This window comes from Mustela lutreola, chromosome 7 (genome assembly GCF_030435805.1).
Source record: "Mustela lutreola isolate mMusLut2 chromosome 7, mMusLut2.pri, whole genome shotgun sequence".
Classification (NCBI taxonomy): domain Eukaryota; kingdom Metazoa; phylum Chordata; class Mammalia; order Carnivora; family Mustelidae; genus Mustela; species Mustela lutreola.
The window spans coordinates 152,027,768-152,051,775 of NC_081296.1; the positions used below are offsets into that span (position 1 = coordinate 152,027,768).

The window sequence follows — 24,008 nt, forward strand, 5'->3', positions numbered from 1 at the left end:
GTGGGCCCCTGGGACCCCTCAGGAACGGTCCCAACTACCCACCGTCCTCCCAGGAAGAGGGTCCAGACCCGCCCCCATCCTGGCCAGACAGGGCTATGGAGAAGGCCCAGGGCAAGAAGAGATTGGGGTGAGGGGTCTGGGCAGGTGTCCTTTCATGGAAGACGTGGTGGCTCCCCGGGCCTTGCGGCAGCCCCGCGGCCATTTGAGGAAAGGCATCTTGGCCAAGAGGCTGCACCGTGGGGGTCCGAAAGCTCCCTGCTGACCCAGGAGGCCTCCCCACAGCTCAGCATGGAGCTCTGGTGCCCACCTAGTACCTTGAGACCCGCCGGCAGCCCCATGCCCCACCCCTACAGCCTCCCCCCCACCGTCCCGACCGCACCTCTGTGGGAGCCCACCCTGTGACATGGGGGCAGCCCTGAAGGCAGGGCTGACCCTCTCCTCCTCTGGAACCTTCCCCTTAAGAACATCCGCCCTGCACCTCACACAGAATGATGAGATGGGGACCCAGTCCTGTCAGCCCAGCCTGGCCCACGCTGGGGCCTCTGGGGAGCCCCTTGACCAGATGTTTGCAGCCAAAACTGCTGTAGCGGTCTTGGGGAGGGTGGCCTCCTCCCCACCCCCACCCCCACCCCCCCCACCGCCCCCACCCCCGCCCCCCGCCGCTGGAGCTCCGGGGCCTCGAGCCCTGTCACCTTCTGCAGCTGCCGGCCATCGGGCAGGCGCAGGCCAGCACCCCCGGCCGCCGCCGGGGCTCAGCGGCAGCTGTGGGGCGGGGCCGGGGGTAGCTCCCAGGCCAGATGGCCGCCTGGCCAGCTGCGTCCAGGGAGGCTCTGCCCGCACCACCACGGCCGCCTCCCGTCATCCCGGTGTCCGCGACCTTGTCTAGCCAGAGAGGGGATGCTGGGTGGGGAGGGGTGGGCAGCTCCCAAGTGCCATTCCAGGGGCTTCTGGGACAGCCCCTCCTGGGGAGTGGGGGGGTGGGGACAGGGGCACTTAACTCAGGCCTTCCCACCTGAGAGGCACAGAGTGGGGGGGCCTCCCCAGCAATGACGGCCCTCCCCCCTCCTCTAGCTCATCCCTACCTGGGCGGGCCTCCCAGGCTCCCACCAGCAGTGTCCTAACCGGCTTCGCCCGTCTCCACACCCCGCAGCCTCGGTCGGGGCCCCAAGGAGCGCTTTGTCCCACTAGCCAGGCGGGGCAGGCCAGGACACACCGCCCGCCCCAGGGCCTCACTCTGGCCTGCCTAGGGAGCTGTCCGCCCAGAGCCCCAGGACACTGGCCTCCCTCCTGCCTCCCTGGCCTCAGGGGCCCAACCTGGGGAAATAGCACTGGACAGGCAGGCGCCACGGAGCAGTCAGGATTTGGTTGGACCTCGCTCACAGAAGCCCCTGCATTCACTCGAGACACGTACTGAACCCCCATTTAGGGCCGAGCTGACTTCTTTGCATGGAGGAGGCAGCAGGAAAGCCTGAGGTCACGCGCGGTCTCGGGACCCGGGGAGTGCTCTGTAGAAGGCTCAGGCTAAGAAAGGAGAAGGTGGGCCTGGGGGCTCTTAGCTGGGGTGTTCAGCAGAGACTACGGTGGGAGAGGGGCACGGCCCAGGGAACAAAGACAGAAATGGGGGAGGAGCCAGGGCAGGGCCTTCTGGGGGAACACAATGGGAACCCCCCCCCCCCCGCCGCCCTATAGTTAACCTCCCACTTTGCAGATGAGTGTTTCAAGGCTCAAGGAGGTTGAGCTCGGGACCGAAGTTGGGAGGGGGCAGCTGGCAGACTTTAAGCCAGACAAGACCCCAGGGGGCCATCCCATCAGGGCTCACTTGGACCTGACTTGAATCCATCTCCTCCTGCTGGGAGCCCAGCCAAGGGGGTGCGGGCGGTGGGGGTGGGGGACCAGCCGGAACAAACCTCCAGAGCCAGGGCAGTCTCAGCGGCTGTGTGCGGTGTGAGTTCAGGGTTCCAAGGGTGCTGGCCAGATTTACGAAAGAAAAATGCAGGATGTCCCGTCAGATGTGAACTTCAAATGAATAAGGAATAATGTTTTAGTATAAAAATGTGGCTTTCCTTCCCGCAGACTTGAGATACCAGCTGTGCTGGGCCCTTCCTCAGGTCTCAACCCGAGGCTTTGACTAGGACCTCTGGCTGGCTGGCACCCACCATCCCACGGGGGTCGCCCCCTCCTCCTGGAGAGTTCAGCTGGACCCCTCCCCACTCATCCTGCAGCCTGGTGATCCAGCCCCTTGGCCAGCACCTCCTCCACCCCTAGTCGATCCGGGTGGGGGGTCTTCCTCCTTCCCAGCCAGCCTCCATCTCTGGGGATGCGTGCAGGTGGCAATTCAGGAGACTGTCGGGATTCGAATCCTGATTCAGGGACTTCCTTTTTTTTTTTTTTTTTTTTTTAAGATTTTATTTACTTATTTGACAGAGAGAGCACAAGCAGAGGGAGTAGTAGAAGGAGAGGGAGAGATAGGCTTTCCGCTGAGCAGGGGACCCAATGTAGGGCTCGATCCCAGGACCCCAGGATCATGACCAGAGCCAAACGCAAACACTTAACCGACTGAGCCCCCCAGATGCTCCCCACCCCTGGTTTAGGGATTTACTGCCTGCTCTATGGCCTGCTGGTGGACCCGGGCCCTTCCCTCGCTAACCACCCCCCACCAGCAAACAGGGGTAATAACAGGAGCACCTAGCCTGCTGGACTGCTGGGAAGGGAAGCTGGGCAGTGGTCAGTGCCTTGTCCCTGCTCCAACGAGGGCAGCCCCTTTAGAAGAAACTGGAAGAGAATGCCAGCCAACAGTGCCCCCCACCACCGGGGCCCCAACTTCTCCAAAATCGGCGCTATTCCACCCAGGTTCTTCTCTGGGCAGACCTGGGTGACACCCTGACACCTTCCGTGGGTCTCACACCTGGCACTCAGGGGGCCAGCTGCGCTCCTCCGCAGGGTCTCCCCCTTCCTAAACACGTTTCCGCCTGCCCTGGACTTGGGGCACTTGGGGCTCCCTCCGAGGCACTGGGCTGTCCCCCAGGTCTGCAGAAATGTGCCCTGTCCCTGGGGCTCCAGGACACAGAGCTCAGGGCACCCGGCCCCGCCCCCACAGGTGGAGCTAGGCCCTGCTGACCGGGTGGGGGTCCCCTTTTCTGGGCTCTGCCGTGGAGATCCCGCCCAGGTGTTTGGAGGAAAGTACCAGCCAAATTAATTCCAATTCAGAAAGAGGCTTTCAACCAAGAAGGGGAGGTGTCAACTTTTCAAAATTTACGACCTCCTCTATGGGTCCCCTCCTTCCTCCCACAGCCAGCGCCCCCCAAAGTGCGCCCTCGGGTGACAGCCCCAGCGCGGGCCCGCAGAGGAGCGGGTCCTCGGAAGGGGTGCTATAGCAGAGGGCGCCGTTGGGACCCCGTGGGGGGCGGTAGACACCCAGGCCGAGGCGGCAAATATCGCGAGAGAGCCCCCTCCCCGGCCGCGCCCCTCACCCCCTCCCACGCCGGTGCCCCAGCTGGCGGCTCGCCGGGCCCCGGCGGGGCGAGGCGGGGCGAGGCGGGGCGGGCCGGGAAGGGGCGGCGAGGGTGACCTCAGCGGTTCCGCCGCTCCGGGAAGTCGCCTCGGCCCGCCCCCTCCAGCCCCCGCCCCGAGTTTCGCTCTCTCCGGGGCGGGGCGAGCGGCGGGCGCGGTCTGGCCAGCCAAGTTGGAGCGCGCCCCGCCCGGCGCCCTGCCGTCCCGCGCCCTCCCTGCCGGGGCGCGCCGCCCGGAGCCCCGCGCACCGGGGCCGCACCGGGGAGGGCGCGCGGCGCGGGCGGCGGCCGGAGAGCCGGGCGGGCGGCGGAGGTGAGCGCGGGGGGCGGGCGCCGGCTCCTCCCGCCCCGCCCGCCGGCCCGCTCCGGCTCCCGCTCCCCGCGGCCGCGCTGCCATAAATGGGGCCCGCGGCGGCGGCGGCGGCGGCGGCGGCGGCCGGGCGTCGGGCGGCACGCGGGCGTCGGGGGACGCGGCGGGCGGCACCCGGGAGTGAAGTTCAGGGGCGGCCCGGCGGGGGCGCGCGCAGGTTCGCGCCCCGGGACCCGCCCCCGGCCCGCGGCTTCTGTTTACTTTCGGTCGAGTTTCTCCTGCGCCCGGGCAGGTGCCGCCGGCGGCGGCGGCGGGGGCGGGGACGCCCCGTCCGCGCCCGCCGGGGCCCGCGGCGCATGGAGTTCCCGGAGCACGGCGCGCGGCTGCTGGGGCGCCTGCGGCAGCAGCGCGACCAGGGCTTCCTGTGCGACTGCACCGTGCTGGTGGGCGCCGCGCGCTTCCCGGCCCATCGCGCCGTGCTGGCCGCGTGCAGCGTCTACTTCCATCTCTTCTACAGGGACCGGCCGGCGGGCAGCCGCGACGCGGTGCGGCTCAACGGCGACGTGGTCACGGCGCCCGCCTTCGGCCGCCTGCTGGACTTCATGTACGAGGGCCGCCTGGACCTGCGCAGCCTGCCGGTGGAGGACGTCCTGGCCGCCGCCAGTTACCTGCACATGTACGACGTCGTCAAGGTCTGCAAGGGCAGGCTCAGGGACAGGGGCCGCGCGCTGCACCGGGGGACCCCCGCCGCCCGGGCCGAGCCGCTGGACCAGCCCCCGCGCCCCCAGCCCGCCCGGTCCCCGGTGTTCTGCCCCGCGGCCCCGAAGACCCAGTCGCCCCGGACTGGGGTCCACGCCCTCCCTCCGCGAGCCCCGGGTCCCCCTCCCTGGCAGGGCCCTGGAGACTCGGACCGGGCCCTGGACCTGTCACTGAAGCGGAGCCCCAGGCGGGAGCCAGTCCACCCACCCTGCGTCCTCCAGACAGCCGCCTGCCGCCGGAGGCAGCCCGGCCTCCCGCCGCCGGTGAAGGACTCGCGGGACTCGCTGTCGGAACCCGAGGACGACGGCGGCCCTCGCGGCCCTCACCGCCCCCTGCAGCCCCCCTGCGCTCCTGCAGCTGAGCGCCGGGCTGTGGGCTTGGAGCCGCTGCCGGCCGCTGGCGCGGGCCGCGGGCAGCTGGAGCTGGATGCAGAGCGGGGAACCAGTGGGGGCGAGCTGGGTCCCGGCGGGCCCCTCCGCGTCTGCCCGCTGTGCACCAAGCTGTTCCCCGGCGGCCGCGGCCTGCAGCTGCACCTCAGCGCCCACTTCCGCGAGCGGGAAGGGGCCCGGGCCGGGCTGTCGCCTGACAGCGCGCTGCCCACCTGCCCGCTCTGCGGGAAGACCTTCTCCTGCACCTACACGCTGAAGAGGCACGAGCGCACGCACTCGGGCGAGAAGCCCTACACGTGCACGCAGTGCGGCAAGAGCTTCCAGTACTCGCACAACCTGAGCCGCCACGCCGTGGTGCACACGCGTGAGAAGCCGCATGCCTGCCGCTGGTGCGAGCGCCGCTTCACGCAGTCCGGTGACCTCTACCGCCACGTCCGGAAATTCCACTGTGGCTTGGTCAAGTCCCTGCTGGTGTGACCTGTCCTCGTGGGGCGTGGTGTGGCGTGACCTGTCCTTGGGAGGGCGGGGAGGGGCCGCCCAGGGGGCCGCAGGGACGGAGGGCGAGGCATGGGAGCTCCAGGTGGCAGGGAGCCCACGTGCTGCAGCTCCCAGCGGAAGGGCCCCCACAGCCCCTGGACTGCAGTGCCAGACTTGGGGGCACTCAGCACGGCTGGGGCCGCCCTCTTCCACACCTTGCTCCCTCCCCCCAGCCTCCAATGGACTCCGTCCCCCAGCCGTGCCCAGACCTTGGTCACTGTCTTCCTCTCCATCCCGAGTCAGCTCCGTGGGGGGTGGGGGGGTTGTCCCTAGGGCCCTGAGCTCCAGCCCAGCCACCGTCCTTGAACCCGGAAGGAGAACACACTTCTGCCTCCGAGGGGGGCTCTCCTGACCACCTCGCTGACTCGCTGGGGCACCCTCAGGAGCCCGGCATCGGGCGTGGTAGAGAACTCGCACATCACGGAGGTTGCCGGCGTGTCGGGAAAAGGGTATTTGGACGGACCAGGCCGTTTCTGGTGGGTGGCAGCAGGAGCCTTCCTGGGAGGCCCCGGGCACAGGGGGACATTGAGGACAGGCGGGGACATCGAGGCACAGCTGGTGTGGCTGGGCTGCAGAACCAGCCAGATGCCAAGGGGCTCCTGCGTTCCCGGTGCTGGGGCAGGAGGTGGGTCCCCGGAGTCAGTGACCCTGACCACACTGCAGGTAGCTGGGAGGGAGGAAGTCGCGGTTTGGGAACAATTCTCTTTAGACGCAGAGAGAGCTTCCCTGAGGTTGCCAGATGTCTGCCCACGGGCGGTGGGCCGTGCTGCTTCCCTGCCTGAGCTCGGGGTCTGGGGTGCCTCAGAGCATCCCTTGGGTGGGGCCAGGAGGGGCCTTGAGTGTCGCAGGCTGCCACAGGGCTGCAGTGGGCCTCACTCTGAGGTCCTTGGCTTGCCCGCTTGAGGTCTCCCCAGAGCAGCCAATCATTTCCAGAGCACCGAGCTAGGGGCCAGTGCAGGGCCATGTTTGCAGGCTCTCCCTTCCCTCCAGCAGGGCCTGGGTGCATGCTGCCATCGAACAGGGAGGGGACAAGCACCTGCTGGGCTGGGGCCACGGCCCCCCACTGTCATCCACAGCTCCTAGACCCCAAAAGACCTCTGCATTTGTAGCTGGTGGGGGTCACCCAGCCAGTCTTGCTGCCCGAGTGTGATTTTGACAAAGGGGGAGAGGGCAGACGGGGCCTTGTCCCCACTTCCAAGAGCCCCCTGGACTCCTCAGGTCCGCGGACTGGAGGCACTGAGGACAGAGTCCAGCCAAGCTTAAGTGATTTTCTCATGTCCTGCAACCACTTGATGTCGTATGTATTTGTCTGCCTTGTCTGGAGTGAGATGACCGATGGCCTTCACGGCAGGCGGGCGGAAGGGGCTGTCTCCCTGCGCTCCGTCGGCTCTCCCAGCAGGTGGACAGCCTGCCACGTGCTGCAGGGCCTTTCCTGGTGTGCGGGGCTCCAAGGCCCTGGCCCATCCGCAGACCAGAGCGCACTGAGGAAGGGGCCCCTGCTTGAGATCGTCCTGACCGTGGGCTCCTCCAAAAGGGCTACCTCACACTCCGTGTCATGTCCTCCATGAGCAGGTTTCCGTGTGTGTGTGTGTGTGTGTGTGTGTCTCCAGCAAATGGCGAGGTGAGCCATGCCCACAGCCCCCGCCACACGGCAGGGAGAGGTGGCCGCCCTGGTTTTCCCCAGAGGTTCCGTGGGGGAAGAAGCGGACTTTCCTCCTGACTTACCAACACTGGATTCATTGTCTTCGGCAAACAGTTACTGTGAAGTTAATGTAAAAAGAAGTGGTTAGTTTTTAATGTGACAACCAACACCGGTCCAAGGAACTCTGTATGTCTGACGCAGAAACATGTGCGGATGTGTGGTAGAGGGGCACGGATGCCGTCCGAGGTGGGCCTGCTGTGTGGGGTCCTCCTGGTCCTGTCCTGCCCTCTCCCCGCGGTCTCATGCTGCTCTGCCCCAGGGTGGGCGACTCCTGGGACCCAGAGGACACTGGTTTGCGTGGGACGGTTGGCTTGCGTGCACCCGCCTGCCATGACAGCCTGGACACCGGAGCTGTCCTGTGTCCCGTCATCGTCTTCATGCTGACCCTGCTAATAAAGTCTGCACCCTGTGGAGATGGCCGGGATTATTCCAGGGACAGGAGCGCGGGCATCTCCAAGTGTGTGCGGGAAGTGGGGGCACCGCTGGCTTGGGTGGGTGGGGGCAGAAGAAGCCCAGGCGCAGGGGAGGGTCCTAGGCAGGGAGTGGCCACTCTGGGGACCCTGTCTCAGAGGGTGCCCTGTAGAGGGGGGTGTGGGCTAGTGCAGGGCAATGGATGGGGGCACACCCTCTTTCCTCAGGCTGCTCTCCCTGCCATGGGGGTGGGGGCAGGACGCAGGCTGGGACCTGGTGAGGGCACTGGTTTCTTGTACAGGGGGCAGTGGGGGCACCTGCTGAGCAGCCACAGGCCCTCAAGCTTGGATCTGAGGCCTCCTGGTCCACTGGTCTTGGGCCCTCTGTCCACCTGCCTTCTGGAGGCGGCGCGACGCCCGGGTGCCCCCACCGGCCCCCCACACACCCTTTGCCTTTTCCTCTCCCACCACAACTCCTACATACCCCACCTCCTTCCGGGTGGGCCTGGGCCCCCAGAGGCCCAATCTGGGGAGATGTGGGCAAAACTTGGGGGTGTGTGTCTCTCCTGGCCCCACCTTCACCCCATGGGGCCCTCCTGCAACTCTAGAGAGACCAAGTGGCGTGGAGCGGGGCAGTGGCTGGTTGGCTCTGCCCCTGTGGGGGTTCTAGAGTCCTGAACTAGAGCTGGCAGGTGGCCGTGGGTAGGGACACCTCCCAGCCCCTACTCTGCCCTCGCGTGGGGACGTGGCCCCGGGGCTCTCGGGGCTGTCCTTGTATTCTCCAGGCCCGGGGCAGACGAGCAGACAGCCTCATGTGTGTGTCTCAAGCCTGGTCCTGGCCAAAGTGTCCTCCAGGTAGAGCCAAAGCAGACCCAAGGGCAGGGGACACCGTCCTTGCCAGGGGGCCCCAAGGCAGTGCTGAGCTGAGCTGGCACTGAAAAGGGCTGCTGGGCTTTGGGCTGTCCTTTGAGGCCTTACCAGTCCTGACCCCAAATGCAGGCCATTGCTTCTCAGAAATGGTGCCCAGCACATTCCCTCCCCCACGAAGCCTGGCTCCCGATGAGCCTGCCTTCTGGACCAGGGCCACTGTCCTGCAGGGAGACCCTGTCACATTCTCAGTTGGGCTGGTGACTCAGCCGGCCTTCTGAGAACCAGCCAGGAGGCTGTTGCCATGCCAACCAGGCGGTGGGGGGGCCGGCGGTGGAAAGGCGTCCTTAGCGGGAGGGGCTGACCGGGACAGGGCCGCAAGGCCCGACCCACACGCAGCTCACTGCGGGCTCCGCCACCCACGCCTCTGGGGCTGGAGCCATCCAGCCTGACCTGTCGACGACATGGTAAACTGAGGCACGTGGCAGGGCCTGGAGCCTCCTCCTCCCTCCACCAGCACTTCTTCCCAGTAGAGTCCCACAGAAACCGACCCCTAAAATCTGGGCCAGCTTCCAAGTGGAGGACGGAAGGCTCGGCCATGTGCACGCTGCCCAGTGGTGGGGAAGGGGTGTTCCTTCCCTGGGGGCTCCCCTGCCTCTCGGGTATTTCCCAGCTCCACCGCACCTCCTTTGTCCCTTCTGAAGGGAAAATGGGTCTGGGTCTTTCTCCCCACGCTCACCCGACCTCCCCAACAGCAGCGTGGAAAGCAGCCCTCCGCTGCTTATCACAGAGTGGAAGCCTTTGGGGAGGTCCACCTTCTCCTCGCCCGGGTCCCCAGGGTGCTTCCGTTCTGCCTCAGTCTTCTCATCTGAAGGAGGGAACATCGGCACATGCCTGCAGAGGGGCGACTGGGGGCATGCCCGGGGACACACAGGCAGCAGCCACCAGGAGCTGGCCGCCCCCGCTGCTGCGGACCACGGCCGGTGTACCACAGCTGCCTCCCCTGGGGCCATCCCCAGCTCAGAAGAGCCCCCGTGGCCAAGGGCTTCGGCCACAGTGCCCTGCGGAGCAGGCCGCGCTCGTCCTGGGCATGCCGGGCTTGTGGCTGTGCTGGGCTGCGGGCGCCAGCAGTTTGCGGTTTGGGGACCAGCACTGTTGGGATCTGGGCCTGCCTCCTTACGGAGTCACCTGCCCCCAGCCCTCAGCCTCCCTGGCCGAGCCCCCCGTAGGGGTTCCCATGGGCACACAGGGCTTTGGGAGGAGTATGGGGACGGCTGGCCAGGGGCCCGGGGTGGCAGGAACACACCCCCCAGCTTCAGCCTGGGCCTGCGGAGATGTCAGCGGACCTGGGGCATCGCCAGAAATCCAGGGGTGCATAGACTCACCTCCCTGATTGGAGCCAAATGGCATTGTTTTCAGCAATTTGAACGGAAGTCTGTAAACAGAAAAACCCATTCCCTGCCCTGTGCTGCAGACACAGCGCCTGTCATCGGCTGTGCGACGCAGCACCGCGCCCTGGGCAGCTTTGCACCACAGGTGTGTACACTCTCGAAGTTCCTGAGGCTGCAGATCCAAGGTTCCGGTGTCAGCAGAGCTGGGTGCTCCAGGGGCCTCTCTCCTGGGCATGTAGACGCCGCCCTCTCCCCGTGCCTGGGTCCTGATCGCCTGCCCCTATAAGAACGCCAGTCCCAGGGGACGAGGGTCCCCCAGGAACCTCGTTTTAACCCGACCGCCTCGCCTCTGTAAAGACCGTACATCCCAGCTCAGTGACCGTGCAAGGCAGACTCTGGAGAGACCCACTCTAGCCCCTCCAGCAGTCAGTGCCTCGGAAGCACACCCAGGCCCGGATCGGAGCCGGCCCCCGCGGTGTTCTCGTCAGTAAGGTTTGCTGAGGATTCGGTCTCACCCTCCAACGGGCCAGGCAGCCCACGGGCCGCTGGCCACCACCACCTGCTGCCGTCCCCTGTCCAGAGCCACGGCGCAGGGAGGCCTGGCCTTGACGGGCCTGAGCCCACCTGCCCACTCCCTCCTCGGCGGCCCGCACCTGAGTCTCACCCCCTTGCTGCCGGCGCCCCAGGGCACGAACCCTCGGCCTCGCTGTCCCACCGGGCTGTCCCTTCCAGCTCTGCTTCCCCTGCAGGATGCCACTCCCAACTGCCCCCGCAAGCGGGGCCGGGAAGGGACATCTCTACCTCCCCCCCCCCCCGCCTCTCCCGAAATCTCATGGGTCTTGAGGCTCACACCCCTCTACTTGTAAACCATCCTCTCTCCACTGGGCTCTGCGCCCTGAGGTCCCTTTGCTCACAGAAGCTCCAGCTCCCTCTGCCTCCCTGTCCAGGGTCTGAGGCCAAGGTCCTGGACACCCAACAGTTTGTGGGCAAACGCATTCAGTGGCCCCCCCAGGCTCCATGGCCTCTCCCCCACCTCTGCACCACCACCCCCCGGGCCCGGGTCCCACAACAGCTACAGCCCCTCGGGAACCTCAAGTCCAGGGCCCCCACCCCCCTGCAGCACAAGCTCCATCTCCCCGTCCCCTGACCAAGCAGCTCCTCCATCGTGCGTCTGGGCCTGCATGTCTGAAGCTGCCGGCCCCTCTCCCCTCCACTCGGCTCCCCTGTCCAGGCCTTGAGTCTTTGGCTCTTTCCTCCTGAGCCCTCGGGAACCCACACCTGGATGGATGCGGCCCCTCCCCTCCCTGCGCAGCCTGTGGAATGGGAGGTCTGCTGGAGCCCATTCTGACAACACCCAGAAGGAGAGCGAGGCCAGCCGCCCGGGGTCCTGGGGACACCAGCCCCGCGTGGGTGGGCCATGACCTCACCATGAGAACCACCCGTGTTTGAGATGAGGTGAAGGCGCGGGAGTGCGGGTGGGTGGGTGGCAGGTGCATGGGGCGCCGAGAGGCACACAGTGTCTCCGCCGGGAGATGCCTGCGGCAGCAGCAGGTTTGGTGGACGCGTCCCAAGACTCTTAGGGGGCATGAGAACCAGCACTCAGCACCCCTAGTCACTGCGGCCCCCACAGCGAGGTCACGGGACATGCCCGTGTCCGAACCGGAAGCCTGACAGCACCAGACTGCGGGACCCGCACGGGGCAGGAACTTGGGACGGTACACCACACTGGGGAAGGGACACCAGTTCCCTGTGAAGCGGGGGACACTGGTCACAGGACCTGCCCATTCCCCCAGAGGGCTCATCCAGGGGAGGGGAGACATGTGTCCCCACAAGGACCTTCCTTACGGTCCGTGGTAGCAATAGCCACATTCCCCGGGAGCCTGTGACAACCCAAATGTCCCCCGGCTGGAGAGGACACGTCATCCCGTGGCATGTGACTGTGAAGGTGGGAGGCTAGCCAGACGCGACGCCGGGGACGAAGGTCCCCGGTGCGAGGGGCAGACAGCAGGCGGGAAGGGCATCTGCCATGCAGTCTCACCTGCGCGAAGCTCTAGGACAGGCGGGGCAGCGTCCGGGAGAACCATCGACATCTGCCCCCGCACGGGGGGACAAGGGGACTTTTGGGGAGTGGCGGACAGTTCTCGGGTCTTATAGGGTGGTGAGCCACGTAGCTGTCAAGAATCTTCACTGTGCATTTCCACGTGTGTATGTTTAAGGAAACCCCAAGAAAATAGTGAAAGGTCACGGACAGAGCCGGGGCTGGGCCACACAGTGGGGAGGGAGCGGCTGCGGGAGCCGGCGACGGGCGCAGGGAGCTCTGAGCTCTGGAAACTGGCAGGTGTGACGCTTTCCGTGAGAAGATGCTGACCAATGCCCTCCTGCTTCAGACCGGCACAGACGACACCAGGGTCACAGCCTCCTGGGCGAGGCTGTGGGGCCTGAGCCTGGCAGGCTCATGTCTGACTCGGTCCTGACAGAGTCTGTGGGTCCCCGATCCCCTGCCTCAGCCCCCGCAGCCTGGGGGTGGCAGTATGTCCCCTCCAGGGACCGAGAAGTACAAGAACGCACATTTGCGTCGCGACCGAAGTTTCTTGGAAGGATACCAAAGAAATTAAAGGCAACTGGGAATTTTGGTCACTCGCAGGAAGGGAACTTGGTTCCTGCCTGATGGGGTCTGGGGCGGGGGGGGGGGGAGTGGGGTCATTCAGGGGTTATGGGTCATTAGGCACCAACGTACGTGATTTACGTTAAACTTGAAACCGGGTCCTCTAGCCCGCACCTCCAGCAAGACTTCCCACCACTGCTTACGTCGGTCCTTTTACCTCCCGGATTCCCTGGGTCGTGTTTTCATCCTGATTTTGTCATTCAAAGACACACCAGGGCTGCTTCCTCCGGCGTGTGCCCCCAGCACCAGGGGCTCCCACGACCACTCATTTCTTGGGCGTTCCCCAGTGTTTCTGTAAATACGGATATTCTTTCTCTCGTGTCCCCCCGAGAGGTGTCCTACCACAGAAGCCGTTCTGAATGTTGTGGATTTTCTCTTAAAAACAGACGGCAGAGACCTTCCCGCACCAGCGCGGAAACGGCCTGGAGGCTGTAACCTCTGAACAGTCCCGCCCGTTTCACCGTGGGCTTGTGTCATCGCCCGGCCCCGGGGGGTGGACACCTGGCGGGTTCCCAGAGTGCTGCTGGTACCTGAGACACTCCAGCAAATGACCGTGACTGGGCCTCGCTGGCCCGCGGAAGCCCGGGCGGACATCCTCGTGGGCAGCAGCACTTGTGATCCCAGGAGAGCACCACCTCCACGGACGCGTCGGTGGCTTTGCGTCCCCGCCCCGCACCGGCCCTCTGCTTGCCCACCACGGCACGTGACCACATTCTAGGATTTTCCAAAATCGACAGGTAAGGAACCGTGTCTCTGCATGACTTCGTCTACATTTGTCATTACAGGTGACCCTGCGCTCGTGCCCACGAGCGGCGTCTGTCCGTTTGGCTACTGAGCATTTCCGCTCTGGTGTCGTGGGATTCACCGTTGTTCTCGGCAGCACTTTTACAGGTTTACTTCACTTACATTTATATCTTTGATCCTTTTTAACCGGCGCGTGGTCACGTTGTGGCTCCAACTTTCTCGTTCTTCAGAGGAGCAACCGCCTGTGCAATGTCGGCCTGCTGACCACCGTGACCACGCGCGGACTCCTGCCCTGCCGCGCCGTGCCGTGCGCTCTGCCCTCCGCTGCCCTCCCCTCGTTCTCCTGTGCCACTTGACTAATTTTGCTCGTTCCTTTTCCACGGGGACGCTGGACTCCGCACACCCGGCTCCGGGGAAAGCTGTTCCCCTGCGGTCCACTCAGGCTCGGCTCCTCCCGACCCTCCCACGCGGCTCATGACATCTGCGACCTCCAGGCTGTCTTCAGGTCACGGGCCCGGGGCCTCCACCTGACTGTGGGTCGCTCAGCTAAGCACCCCTGGCTCCCGAGGATCCCAGCTTCCTTCCACCCCGCTGGCCTCGCGTCACCCCTCCCATCTCTGCAAGCACGGCTGGGCTCAGCCCCGGCCGGCTCCCTTCTGCGTCGCTGCTGCTCCCGCGGGGTCTCACCCTCTCCGTCGTGACAAACGCCATCTCTCCCTTTTTAAGATACTTATTTTAGAGCGAGTGTGCGCAAGCGAGCACGGGAGGGGCAGGAGGAGCCCGAATCCTGAAGCAGCCCCCGCAGGAGCATGAAGCCCGGCGTGGGGCTGGGTCCCAGGACCCAGCTGAATGAAATCAAGGGTCAGCCGCTCTACGGACTGAGCCCACAGGCGCCCTCCACCAGAGACCCTCCCCACGGTGCCTCCTGGGCTGATGCCGCCTGTGACACCCACACGCTCTCCTGAGGGCCTTCCAGGAGCCCAGGATGAGGTCTGGACGTCCCCCCCACACCAGTGCTCTCTCCGCCGCTCCCTCTCCAGCAACCAAGGGCCCCCGGGAGCCTGCGTTGCCTGCTCCTGCCGTACTCCCCACTTCCACAGAAAGGGCTGGGGCTTCCGTCTGCAGCAGACCCGGGGACATCCACCTCCACTGCCGACACCCCGGTCCGAGTCACAGTCACCATCCCCACGACGACCGCCCTGGTCTGCCAAGGCATCTGTCAGGCCCTGCCAGCTCGCATCCCCGTTCGGACGTCCAGCCCGTTCGGACGTCCAGCCCGTTCTTCCCTGGCGGACGTGGCCCCAGCCTGCCCTGGCTCCCAGCCCTGCCCTCGTCTTTCTTTCCTCTCCAGGGTTTGGGGTCACCAGCCTCCAGCCAGGTCCCAGAGCCGCTGCTCGCTGTCCTGCCTGGCCTGATCGACCTCCACAGGGAGGGGGCTGGGGCCGAGGGCCTGATGGACTGGTGGTCTGGGGGCTGGGCCTGTGGGGTCTGGGGCCAGAGGACTGGGGTCCAGGCACTGGGGATGTGGGAGCACTGGGGTGAGGTCTGGGACTTGGGGATGTGGGGTTTGGGCCCAGAGGGCTGGGGCTGCGCGGACTGGGGGCGTGGAGTCCAGGGCCGGAGGACTGGGGGTCATGGCACTAGGGGTGTAGGGGCCCAGGGGCAGAGAACTGGCTTGAGATCTGAGGACTGGGGGTGTAAGAGTCCGGGGCGGGAGGACCGGGGGTCATGGCACTGGGGCTGTGGGGGCCTGAGGCTAGAGAACTGGGGTGAGGTCTGGGGCCAGAGAACTCGGGGTCAGGGCACCGAGGGTGTGGGGGCCGGGAGACTGAGCTGAGGTCCAGGCGTTGGGAGGGTGGGGTCCGGGGCCGGCCTGGGGCTCCAGGGGTTGGGGGTGTGCGGGTCCCGGGATAGGGATGTGCGGTCGGGGGCAGGGACTGGGGGTCCAGGCGCTGGGGGCGTGGCAGCCGGAGGACTGGGGTGAGGTTGGGGCGTTGGGGTGCGGGGCCGGGCCGGGCACCGCGCTCCTTCCCGCCCTCCGCACTGTTAGGGCCCGTCGCCCCCCGGGAGGTCTCGAGGGGACGACTCGCCCCGCCCCGCCCCCCAGGTGACGGGCGCGAGGAAAGGCGGGCAGCGGGCGGAAACGGCCCCGCACGGCCGACCCGGGGTCCGGGGCCACAGCCGCACCGGGCGACCCGCCGAGCCTCCGCCCGCAGCCAGCCCGGAAGTGCCGACCCGACCGCGCATGCTCGCTCCGCCTCCCCGCGCTCCCCCGACACAGGGGACGGCGTGCGGCCGCTCCCGGAAGTCCCCCGGGAAACGCGAGCCCCTGGGCCGCGGGTTCCGCCGCGGGTCGCGGGTGGACTCGGGGGAAGTCTGTCCGTCCCGCGCCGTGGGCGCTCGCGGAGGACGCGCGGCGCGTGGCCCCTCGGCTGCGTGGGGCGGGGCTCCCCGGGCCGGCGCGTCTGGCGCGCTGGGCGGCGGGACCGCACGGTGACTCGGCGCCGACTTACCTGCCGGGCTCACCTGTCCGCGGGGCGGGCCGCGGACCCCGCCCGACCCTCGTCCGCCCGCCCGCCGCGCCGGGTCAGCGGGAGCGCGGGGCCCTTCCCGGGGCCGGAGGGGATGCAGGAGGCCCTCCGCCTGCGAGCGCTGCGCTCCACGGGCCGTGTCGCGCGGCAGGGACGGAGTGCGGGGTGTCCTCGCGGGGCCGCGGCAGATCGCGGAGTCCCACCGCCCGCGGACATGGGTGGGGGGACCCAGGCGCACCGGCCCGCGCCCCCGGGGCGACCCACGCGCCCCCGCTCCCTCCCCCGGGGGACCCCACGCGCACCCGCCCCCGGGGCGACCCACGCGCCCCCGCCCCCGGGGCGACCCACGCACACCCGCCCCCGGGGACCCACGCGCCCCCGCTCCCGCCCCCGGGGGACCCCACGCGCCCCCGCCTCCGCCTGGGCGGACGGTTCTAAGCCCCTCCCCTCTTCCCTCCAAGCAGTTGGAAAAAAGCTCAATTTACTTGCTAAACTTGGTGAAGTGAGTTTGAGAAATGCCACGCGTTTGCTGAAAAGCTCGTGAACTCTAGGATGGACCGACCGCAGCCCTACCAGTGGACGCCCTTTTAGCTTGGAGTAGACATACAAGTGTGGTCATTTGAACCCACGCGGCTTGTTTTCCTCCCAGGGCAGGAGGCCTGGAAGCGAAGTTCAGCCGCCCAGGGGTGTCAGCCTCTCTGTAACCTGGAGGGGCCTTTCCCTCCTGGTCACAGAGGGTTGCCATAGCTCCAGCTGCTACACCCATGCTCCAGGCTGGGCAGAGTGGAAAGGGAGAGTGACAGAAATGTCTCTTTTATCATGGAAATGCCCAGACGCTCCCCATTTCACCGGCCAGAACTATGTCCCAAGACCAACATGGCGGCAGCGCAGCTGGGAGAGTGGACACTCAGCTTTTCCCGCGTTTACAGTGGAGGGAAGAGAGTGGGGTTAACGGCCAGGGTAGAGATCTGTCACTGTGGCTGTCCCATGTCTTTGATTGTTCCCGTGTTGTGAATCCTGTCTTCCCACTCGGAATTCAGAGGGACCACCCAAGCCTGCGTCCCTTGCCTCGTGTGACGCCTGTAGGGGCCTGCCACACCAGGACACCAGTGGGCTGCTGGGACTACGCTTTGCTGAGTCTGTTCCCGGCCAAGGCCGCGTATTTCTGGGGCCGGAGGTGGCGGCCGCGTCAGCTTGCTGCTGAGCAATGGGGTGTCTCTGGGCTTAGCGCAGCCTGCAGATCCATTACCCAGACAGGCTCTGGTAGGAGGTCGGGGCGCAGTTCCTGGAAACGTCACCCAACCCTCAAGCTATCTTACAGCTCCTTGTAAATCCACATTCGCTTATCAAGTATGTTCTCTCTGCAGCCAGATGGGTTGGATTGTGTCCCTCAAATGTTCTGCTGAAGTCCTGATCCCCAGTATGTGTGACTGACCTTATTTGGAAGTAGGGTCTTGACATGGACCGATGTAATCAAGTAAGAAGAGGTTATTGGGGTGGGCCTTAATCCAACATGACTGGTCTCCTTGTAAGAAGAGGGGCATTTGGACGCAGACACGCAGGGGGAGAGGCCGTGGGACAGTGGGGCGGAGTTTGAAGGGATGCAGCTGGGAGCCCAGAGCACCCACCCGGAGGACCACGCAGAGCGCGGCCCTGACCCCACCTTGATTCTGGATCTGGCCTCCAGGGTGTGAGAGGATAAACTTCTGTTGTTTTAATCATCCCAGTTTGCGGTCTTTTGTTGGAAACCACAGTGTGGGGGTGAGTGAAAAGGGGGCCGGATGGACGCATAACCGGATTCCAGGCGGTGGGGTTTGCTTAGGGAGGAGGCTCCCCACATCCCTAAGGCAGACGGCTGGCCCAGACTCCCCTGTGCTTTCCAAGAAGCAGCAGGGGGACCTACCATGGCCACCGGGCTCCTCCATGCCCACCAGGCCGCCCTGCCTACCTGCGCAGAGGAGGGGGGGAGGGGAGACCTTGGCCTCATGGGGGTGCCGTGTTTGTGGGGAGATGAGTGATTTTCACCCCCCGTGGCCCCTGAAGCCGAAGAGGACTTTTGCACTTACCCTCGGGTAGGAGTGGGCACTACCCCTGGGAGCGCCGGCGGCGGCTCACTCGGCCAGGCCCTGCGGGTACAATCGAGGCCTTCCACGTTCCCCCACGAGGTCTCCTGGGGGAGGGTTCAGTCCGTTTGGGAAGCTATGGGACTGGGACGGCCAGACGGTGGGGGTCACAAGGCGGTGAGCCCTAGACTCCTGCTCTGCGGCAGCGTGGAACCAGGTGTCTGCACGGGGACGCCCCTTCCTTCTGGAGCTCCGGGTGCTCCGCCTCCCGCGACGTCCTCAGCACCCGGAGGTCTCTGCGGGTGAGGGGGTGTCCTCAGCTCCTCTCAGTCTGCAGGGGCTCTCAGCATCTGGGGACCCGCTCAGCGTCCCGAGGACACTCAGCACCGGGCTCTCCACATCTGGGGTGGGGTGGGGCGCGCCCGGCCTCCCGGGGACCGCTCCCGAGACCCCGTGCTTCTGCCGAGAGAGCCGCAGCGCATTCGGCGCAGGACCCGCCTCTCTCCGGGATGCGCTGGGGGTCCTGGGTGCAAGCCCGCTCCGCGCCCAGATAGTGGGGCTGGGGAAAGCGCCGCGCTTTGAGTGCAGTTGGCGCCGGTGGAAGGTGGGCTCCCGCCCTGCGGGGAGGTCGGAGCGGACGTCTAGAGAGACCCTGCCCCTGCGCGCGGACCAGGGGGCGAGTGGGACCGGTGGCGGGGGTCAGCGGGGCTGGGGGGGGGGGCCCAGGAGAAAGGGGGAAGCACAGGGGGCTTTGGGTGCAGAGAGGGGGGCGGCTGCCCTGGTGGGAGGCGAGGATGAGGCCTGGACTCCCCCGACCCAAGCAAGCTGTGAAGGCCTTGCGGGCGTCTGCGTGTGGAAGGGGGGGGGGAGGCAGGTGGCCAGGATGGGCTGGACAGAGAAGGCGGGGGGTGGGGGGGCCGCCGGGGCGGTGACCTCGACTCTGGCACAGGCATGGGGGGACAGAGAGGTCTGCCTGGGGGAATGGGTGGAACGGGGGGGGGGGGGGCTTTGCGGGGGTGGGCCTGGAGTGGCAGCCTTGGCCTCTGCCGGAGCCCGGCCATGGCAGAGCAGGTTGAGGTGGGGACCTCCAGGGGTCTCTGGGCAGCTTGGGGGGCAGCAGCCCCAGGAGGGCAACGGGAAGGGAGTGCAGGAGCTGGAGGGGCTCCAGTACCGGCCCAGGGCTGCCAGGGGTCTTCAAGGAACCGCAGGCCCCCGCACTCCCGGCCTGCCCTCCACACCCGCTCCTGTTCATCTGCTCCATTCTCCCCGCAACAGTGACTGCAGTCTCCCCCGCAAAGCTGCTCCATCTGGGGTCTCTGGAGGGGGCTCTCCATGGGAACCCAAGACACTGAATGGGGTGCCCTTGGGTGCCTACAGAATCCCTCCTGGGGAGAACTGCCTGTGTCCTCCCTGGGGGACTCAGCGAGGTGGCTGGCTGCGGGGGGCGGGTGACCACAGGGCTTCCTGGCCTCTCCCTGTGCCCTGGCAGGGGAGATCTGGGGACCTGGGGCCTCCATGAGTTGGGGAGTTGGCTGGTTTGGAGAGGGAGGGCAGGCAAGGGGAGAGAGGTGGCCGCCAAGGCCTGAGGGGCCACAGAGCTGGGATGAGCTCCTGATACATCCACCTCCTGCTGCGTGCCTTCACCCCTGCCTGTCCACCGGCCCCTCCCAGGATAAACTGTTTATTTTTGTTTAAACAATTATTGAAGCTTATTTCATGTGTACGTGCTTTTTTTTTTTTAAGATTATTTATTTATTTATTTGACAGAGAGAAATCACAAGTAGATGGAGAGGCAGGCAGAGAGAGAGAGGGAAGCAGGCTCCCTGCTGGGCAGAGAGCCCGATGCGGGACTCGATCCCAGGACCCTGAGATCATGACCTGAGCCGAAGGCAGCGGCTTAACCCACTGAGCCACCCAGGCGCCCATGAGTTAATTTTTGGTCCTGACCCGAGGTAAGGGTCCCACTTCGTTCTCTGCTTGCTAGTGCCCAGCTGTTGTTGACAAGAATGTCCTCTGGCCATTGAGGGGTCTTGGCACCGTCGTCAAACACCGGCCGACCATCCGTGGGGAGGTCTCCGTCCGGGCTGTCTATGCGACTCCATGGGTCCTTTCAGGCGTGCTTAGGCCAGTCTTGCACTATTTTAATGGCTGTAGCTCTGCAGGAAGTTTCAAAGTCGGGAAGTGTGAGTCCTCCGACTGGAGTCTTTTTCAAGACTGTCTGGGCTGCTCGGGGCCCCTGGCGATTCCACGCGAACCTGAGGATTGGCCTATTTCCGTGGGAAAGGCTTTCGGAATTCCCATGGGGATCGCGCGGAATCTGTAGGTTGCCCTGGGTAGTACCGACCTTTTGCGATGTCGAGGCTTCTCATCCGTGGGCACAGATGTCTGTCTGCTTATGATTTCTTTCCAGCGCTGCTTTGTAGCTCTCAGAGCTCAGGACTCTGCCCAGCTCAGGTGGATTTATTCCTCAATATTTCATTCTTTTTTTTTTTTTTTTTTTTTTAAGAGAGAGTGTGTGCATGCCTGTGTGAGTGGGGAGGGAAAAGGGACAGGGAGGGAGGATCCTGAGCAGACTCCCCACTGCCGGCAGAGCCTGCTGTGGGGCTGAACTCATGACCCAAGTCACTACCTCAGCAGAAAGGAAGTGTCAGGCTAAGGGACTGAGCTGAGACGGCCAAGTGCCCCATAAATATTTAAATTGTTGAGATGCTATTGAGGATGGGCTGCTTTCTTAATTTCTTTTTCTCTCCCGAGTTATTTTTTTGATCTCAGGACTTACTACTCCCTAACATTTAAATATATTTTGGGGGGCACCTGGGTGGCTCAGCAGGTTAAGCCTCTGCCTTCGGCTCACATCATGATCTCAGGGTCCTGGGATCGAGCCCCACATAGAGCCCCACATCGGGCTCTCTGCTCAGCAGGGAGCCTGCTTCCCCCTCCCCTGCCTGCCTCTCTGCCTGCTTGTGATCTCTGTCTGTCAAATAAATAAAATCTTTAAATATATTTTTTGTTTATTTTTATTTACTTATTTTTTAATAGACTGAAATTTCGGTAAGGGTTAGAGCTTTGATTCGTTTCCAGCCTTAGTCCCCATATGGGGACTATGAAACATGAAACAGTCACATAAAACAGTCACACGCGTAGTAGGTCAGTGCGTAACCGCTGAGCGCGGTGATGACTGTTTCCCTCCGTCGGCATTCGCTCTCCCGACCAGAGCTTTTCCCCTTGTGCGGTGATGACGGGGCTCTACTAGGTGATGACGGGGCTCTAGTGGGTGATGACGGGGCTCTAGTGGGTGATGACGGGGCTCTATTGGGTGATGACGGGGCTCTACTGGGTGATGACGGGGCTCTAGTGGGTGATGATGGGGCTCTACTAGGCAGTCTCTACCCCCAGTGTGGGTCTTGAACTCACAACCCTGAGATCGAGAGTCACACACTCCACCGACTGAGCTGTCCAGGCGCCCCCAAAATCTGTTTTTTCTCCCCTAATTCTTTTGATTTCTGCACGTGGTGGCTGTGTCAGGCTGCTTGGGGCGTGGACCTGCTCTGGGAACTTGCCTCCCGTGGCCCGGGCTCTACCTCTTCAGCGACCTCTCGCCTCTGCCGCCCTGCACAGAATTCTCCTACATGAGGTGACGATTTCTGGAACTTGTACTCGGGTCCAGGGATTTGTCTAGTCCCAAATCCGTTCCACATTCACTGGGTTACACCGTAGCTTCAGAGGCTGAGCTAATACCCGGGGAGGCAGCCCCCCTACCCCCTTGGGTCTTTTCGGTGTATCCCCTCCGGCTCTTGTCTCTGCTCGTCTCGCCCTGCCAAGCCCTCCTGCGCCGCAGACCCGCGATGCTTTCCCTCATCGGATCTCGCTCTGCAGACCGCAGAGCTTTCTTCACGCAGGTCCTGGGCCGTGCTTACTGGCTCCTTAAGTGTTTCGTATTTCTGTGTCACGGCAAGAAATGGGACAGATTTTTCTTGTTTTAAAAGCTCATTATTGGGGCGCCTGGGTGGCTCAGTGGGTTAAAGCCTCTGCCTTCGGCTCAGGTCATGATCCCAGGGTCCTGGGATCGAGCCCCACATCGGGCTCTCTGCTCCGCAGGGAGCCTGCTTCCTCCTTTCTCTCTGCCTGCCTCTCTGCCTGCCTGTGATCTCTGTCTGTTAAATAAATAAAATCTTAAAAAAAAAAAAAAAAAAAAAAAAAAAAAAAAAAAAATAAAAGCTCATTATTGGAACAGAAAAAAAAAAAAAAAGTTTAATCATTCCATACGCTTCTCTTGCCAATTCGCCAGCTTATCCTATAATTCCGGTAGTTTTTACTAGAGTGTGTCAGCTTGTCCAGGCGGCCCAGCACACCGTCCTCAGTGGCTTTGGGGTTCTCCTTCCCCCAAGCTGATGCTCATCACCGACTTCCATCTGTGTTCGTAAGCGGGACGACCCCCTTATCTTTTCTTGTCACCTGGGTGGGGGGAGGGGGAGGTCCGCCTTTCCCTGCGGGAGGGAGCAGGGTCAGTCCGCTCCTCCTGCGCTGCCTCCTTTGCTCACCAGCGGGTCTGCTCCCTGCCCACCCATCAGGGGAGGTCATTGATCACCTGAAACATGTCCTGTGTGGGGCGGCCCAGGGCCTGTAGTGAATGGCTCTCCCCAGCCCGGGGTGGGGCGTGAGCCCCCTACGTGGGGGCCTGGGGGCTGAGAGGGAGAAGCCTAGAGCCCAGCGCTCCAGAGCCACGAGGAGCCCGCCCAGCCCAGCTGTGGTGGGGGTGCCGTAGGCCGCCCGTGGCGGGTAGGCAAGGCCGGGGCTTCACAGGGGCACCCAGTGGTGCTCAGTCTCGGAGGGCTCCCTCCCAGGGCCCTGCCTCCCACTGAGCCCATGGTCCTTCCCGCCGTCTGCACCTCTCTGTGGACCGGCCCTTTCCACAGGCTCCCCATCCTGCTCCCCATCCTGCTCCCGGTGCCGGCCGCCTCCTCGCCGCACACCCCCGCCGACCCCCCTGGCCCAGCACCGGGAGCCTCCTTGCTGGCCAGACCCCCTTCTTGCTTTCTGCACCCACGTCTCCCCCACTTCCTGAAGCCGCCTTCCCTCCCGCAAAGAGCGAAGTCTGTGCTCCTCGGTTCTTCTAAGTCGCCCAGGACTCGGGAGGTGGCACCCCCTGGCCTGCACAGCAGGGTCCCAGGAACCCCATCCCCCGGCGCTCTGCCCCGAGCATCCAGGCAGAGCGGAGCCCCGTCCCGTGGGGGCAGAGTCAGGGCTCGCAGACAGGTGAGGCTGTGGGGAGCTCAGCAGGGACAGATTGGCCCGTGGGCTTAGCACAAAGCTGTCCGGACAGGACAGGTTCCCTGACGCCTCGACTCTCTGACACTGTGGGGGAGCTGCTGTGCCTCCCCTTCCCTTGGTAACCCCTCCGGGGGGCCTTCGTGCCTGCCTGCACCCCCACTCCAGGGGGAAGCTCTGAGGCCAAGAAGGACAAACACTTTGGCTGTGGGACCAGCGTCTCTGCTGTGGCTTTGGGAACTCCAAAGACTGACTGTTGTCTCTGGCGTCCCTCGGAGCCGCCGGGGCGCATCTCCAAACATGCCCTGCGGTCGCTCTCTCACGGGAAAAGAGAGCACACGTTCAAAAAGTCCCAGCCGGGGGCACGGCGGGGCTCAGTGGGTTAAGCGTCTGCCTTCGGCTCAGGTCATGATCCCAGGGTCCTGGGATCAGTCGGTCCCACATCGGGCTCCCTGCTTCTCCCTCTGCCTGCCCCTCCCCCTGCTCATGCTCTCTCTCTCTCAAACAAATAATAAATAAAATCTTTAAAAAAAAGAAAAAGAAAAATCCCATCTGTCCCCACACTGGGGCCCACACTGGGTCTCCCGGAGCCTCCTCCTGCAGCTCTTCACCCTTCCCGTTGCCAAACCCTGCCGGGGGTTGGGGGGGCCTGTTTCCACCTCTCCCGCCCCCTCCCTCCCTCTGCCCGGGCCGGGCACCACATCTGGGTTTTCTGATGGTGAGGAAACTGAGTCACGGAGAAGCCACGTGACTTGTTTCAAATCCCAAGCCACTGGGTGATTCACGAGTGCCCACTGGCACCGTCCTCCGGGACAGCCAGACGTGTGTCTGGGCGGTGTCCACCACTGGCCAGGCCGCGCCGG

At 64.6% G+C, this 24,008-nt stretch overlaps 1 protein-coding gene across 2 annotated transcripts; it reads left to right on the forward strand.

The window, feature by feature from the left end:
- Positions 1-3,893: 3,893 nt before the first annotated feature.
- ZBTB42 (zinc finger and BTB domain containing 42) lies at positions 3,894-7,619 on the forward strand. 2 transcript variants are annotated; one of them, XM_059183308.1, is made up of 2 exons: positions 3,894-4,036; positions 4,337-7,619. In XM_059183308.1, the coding sequence occupies exons 1-2, from the start codon at positions 3,909-3,911 to the stop codon at positions 5,442-5,444; spliced, it is 1,236 nt and encodes a 411-aa protein (XP_059039291.1). In that variant the 5' UTR covers positions 3,894-3,908; the 3' UTR covers positions 5,445-7,619. The 2 variants fall into 2 exon arrangements, with proteins under 2 accessions (XP_059039291.1, XP_059039290.1); XM_059183307.1 differs by lacking the exon at positions 3,894-4,036 and having other exon boundaries at positions 4,161-7,619.
- The last annotated feature ends 16,389 nt before the right edge of the window (positions 7,620-24,008 follow it).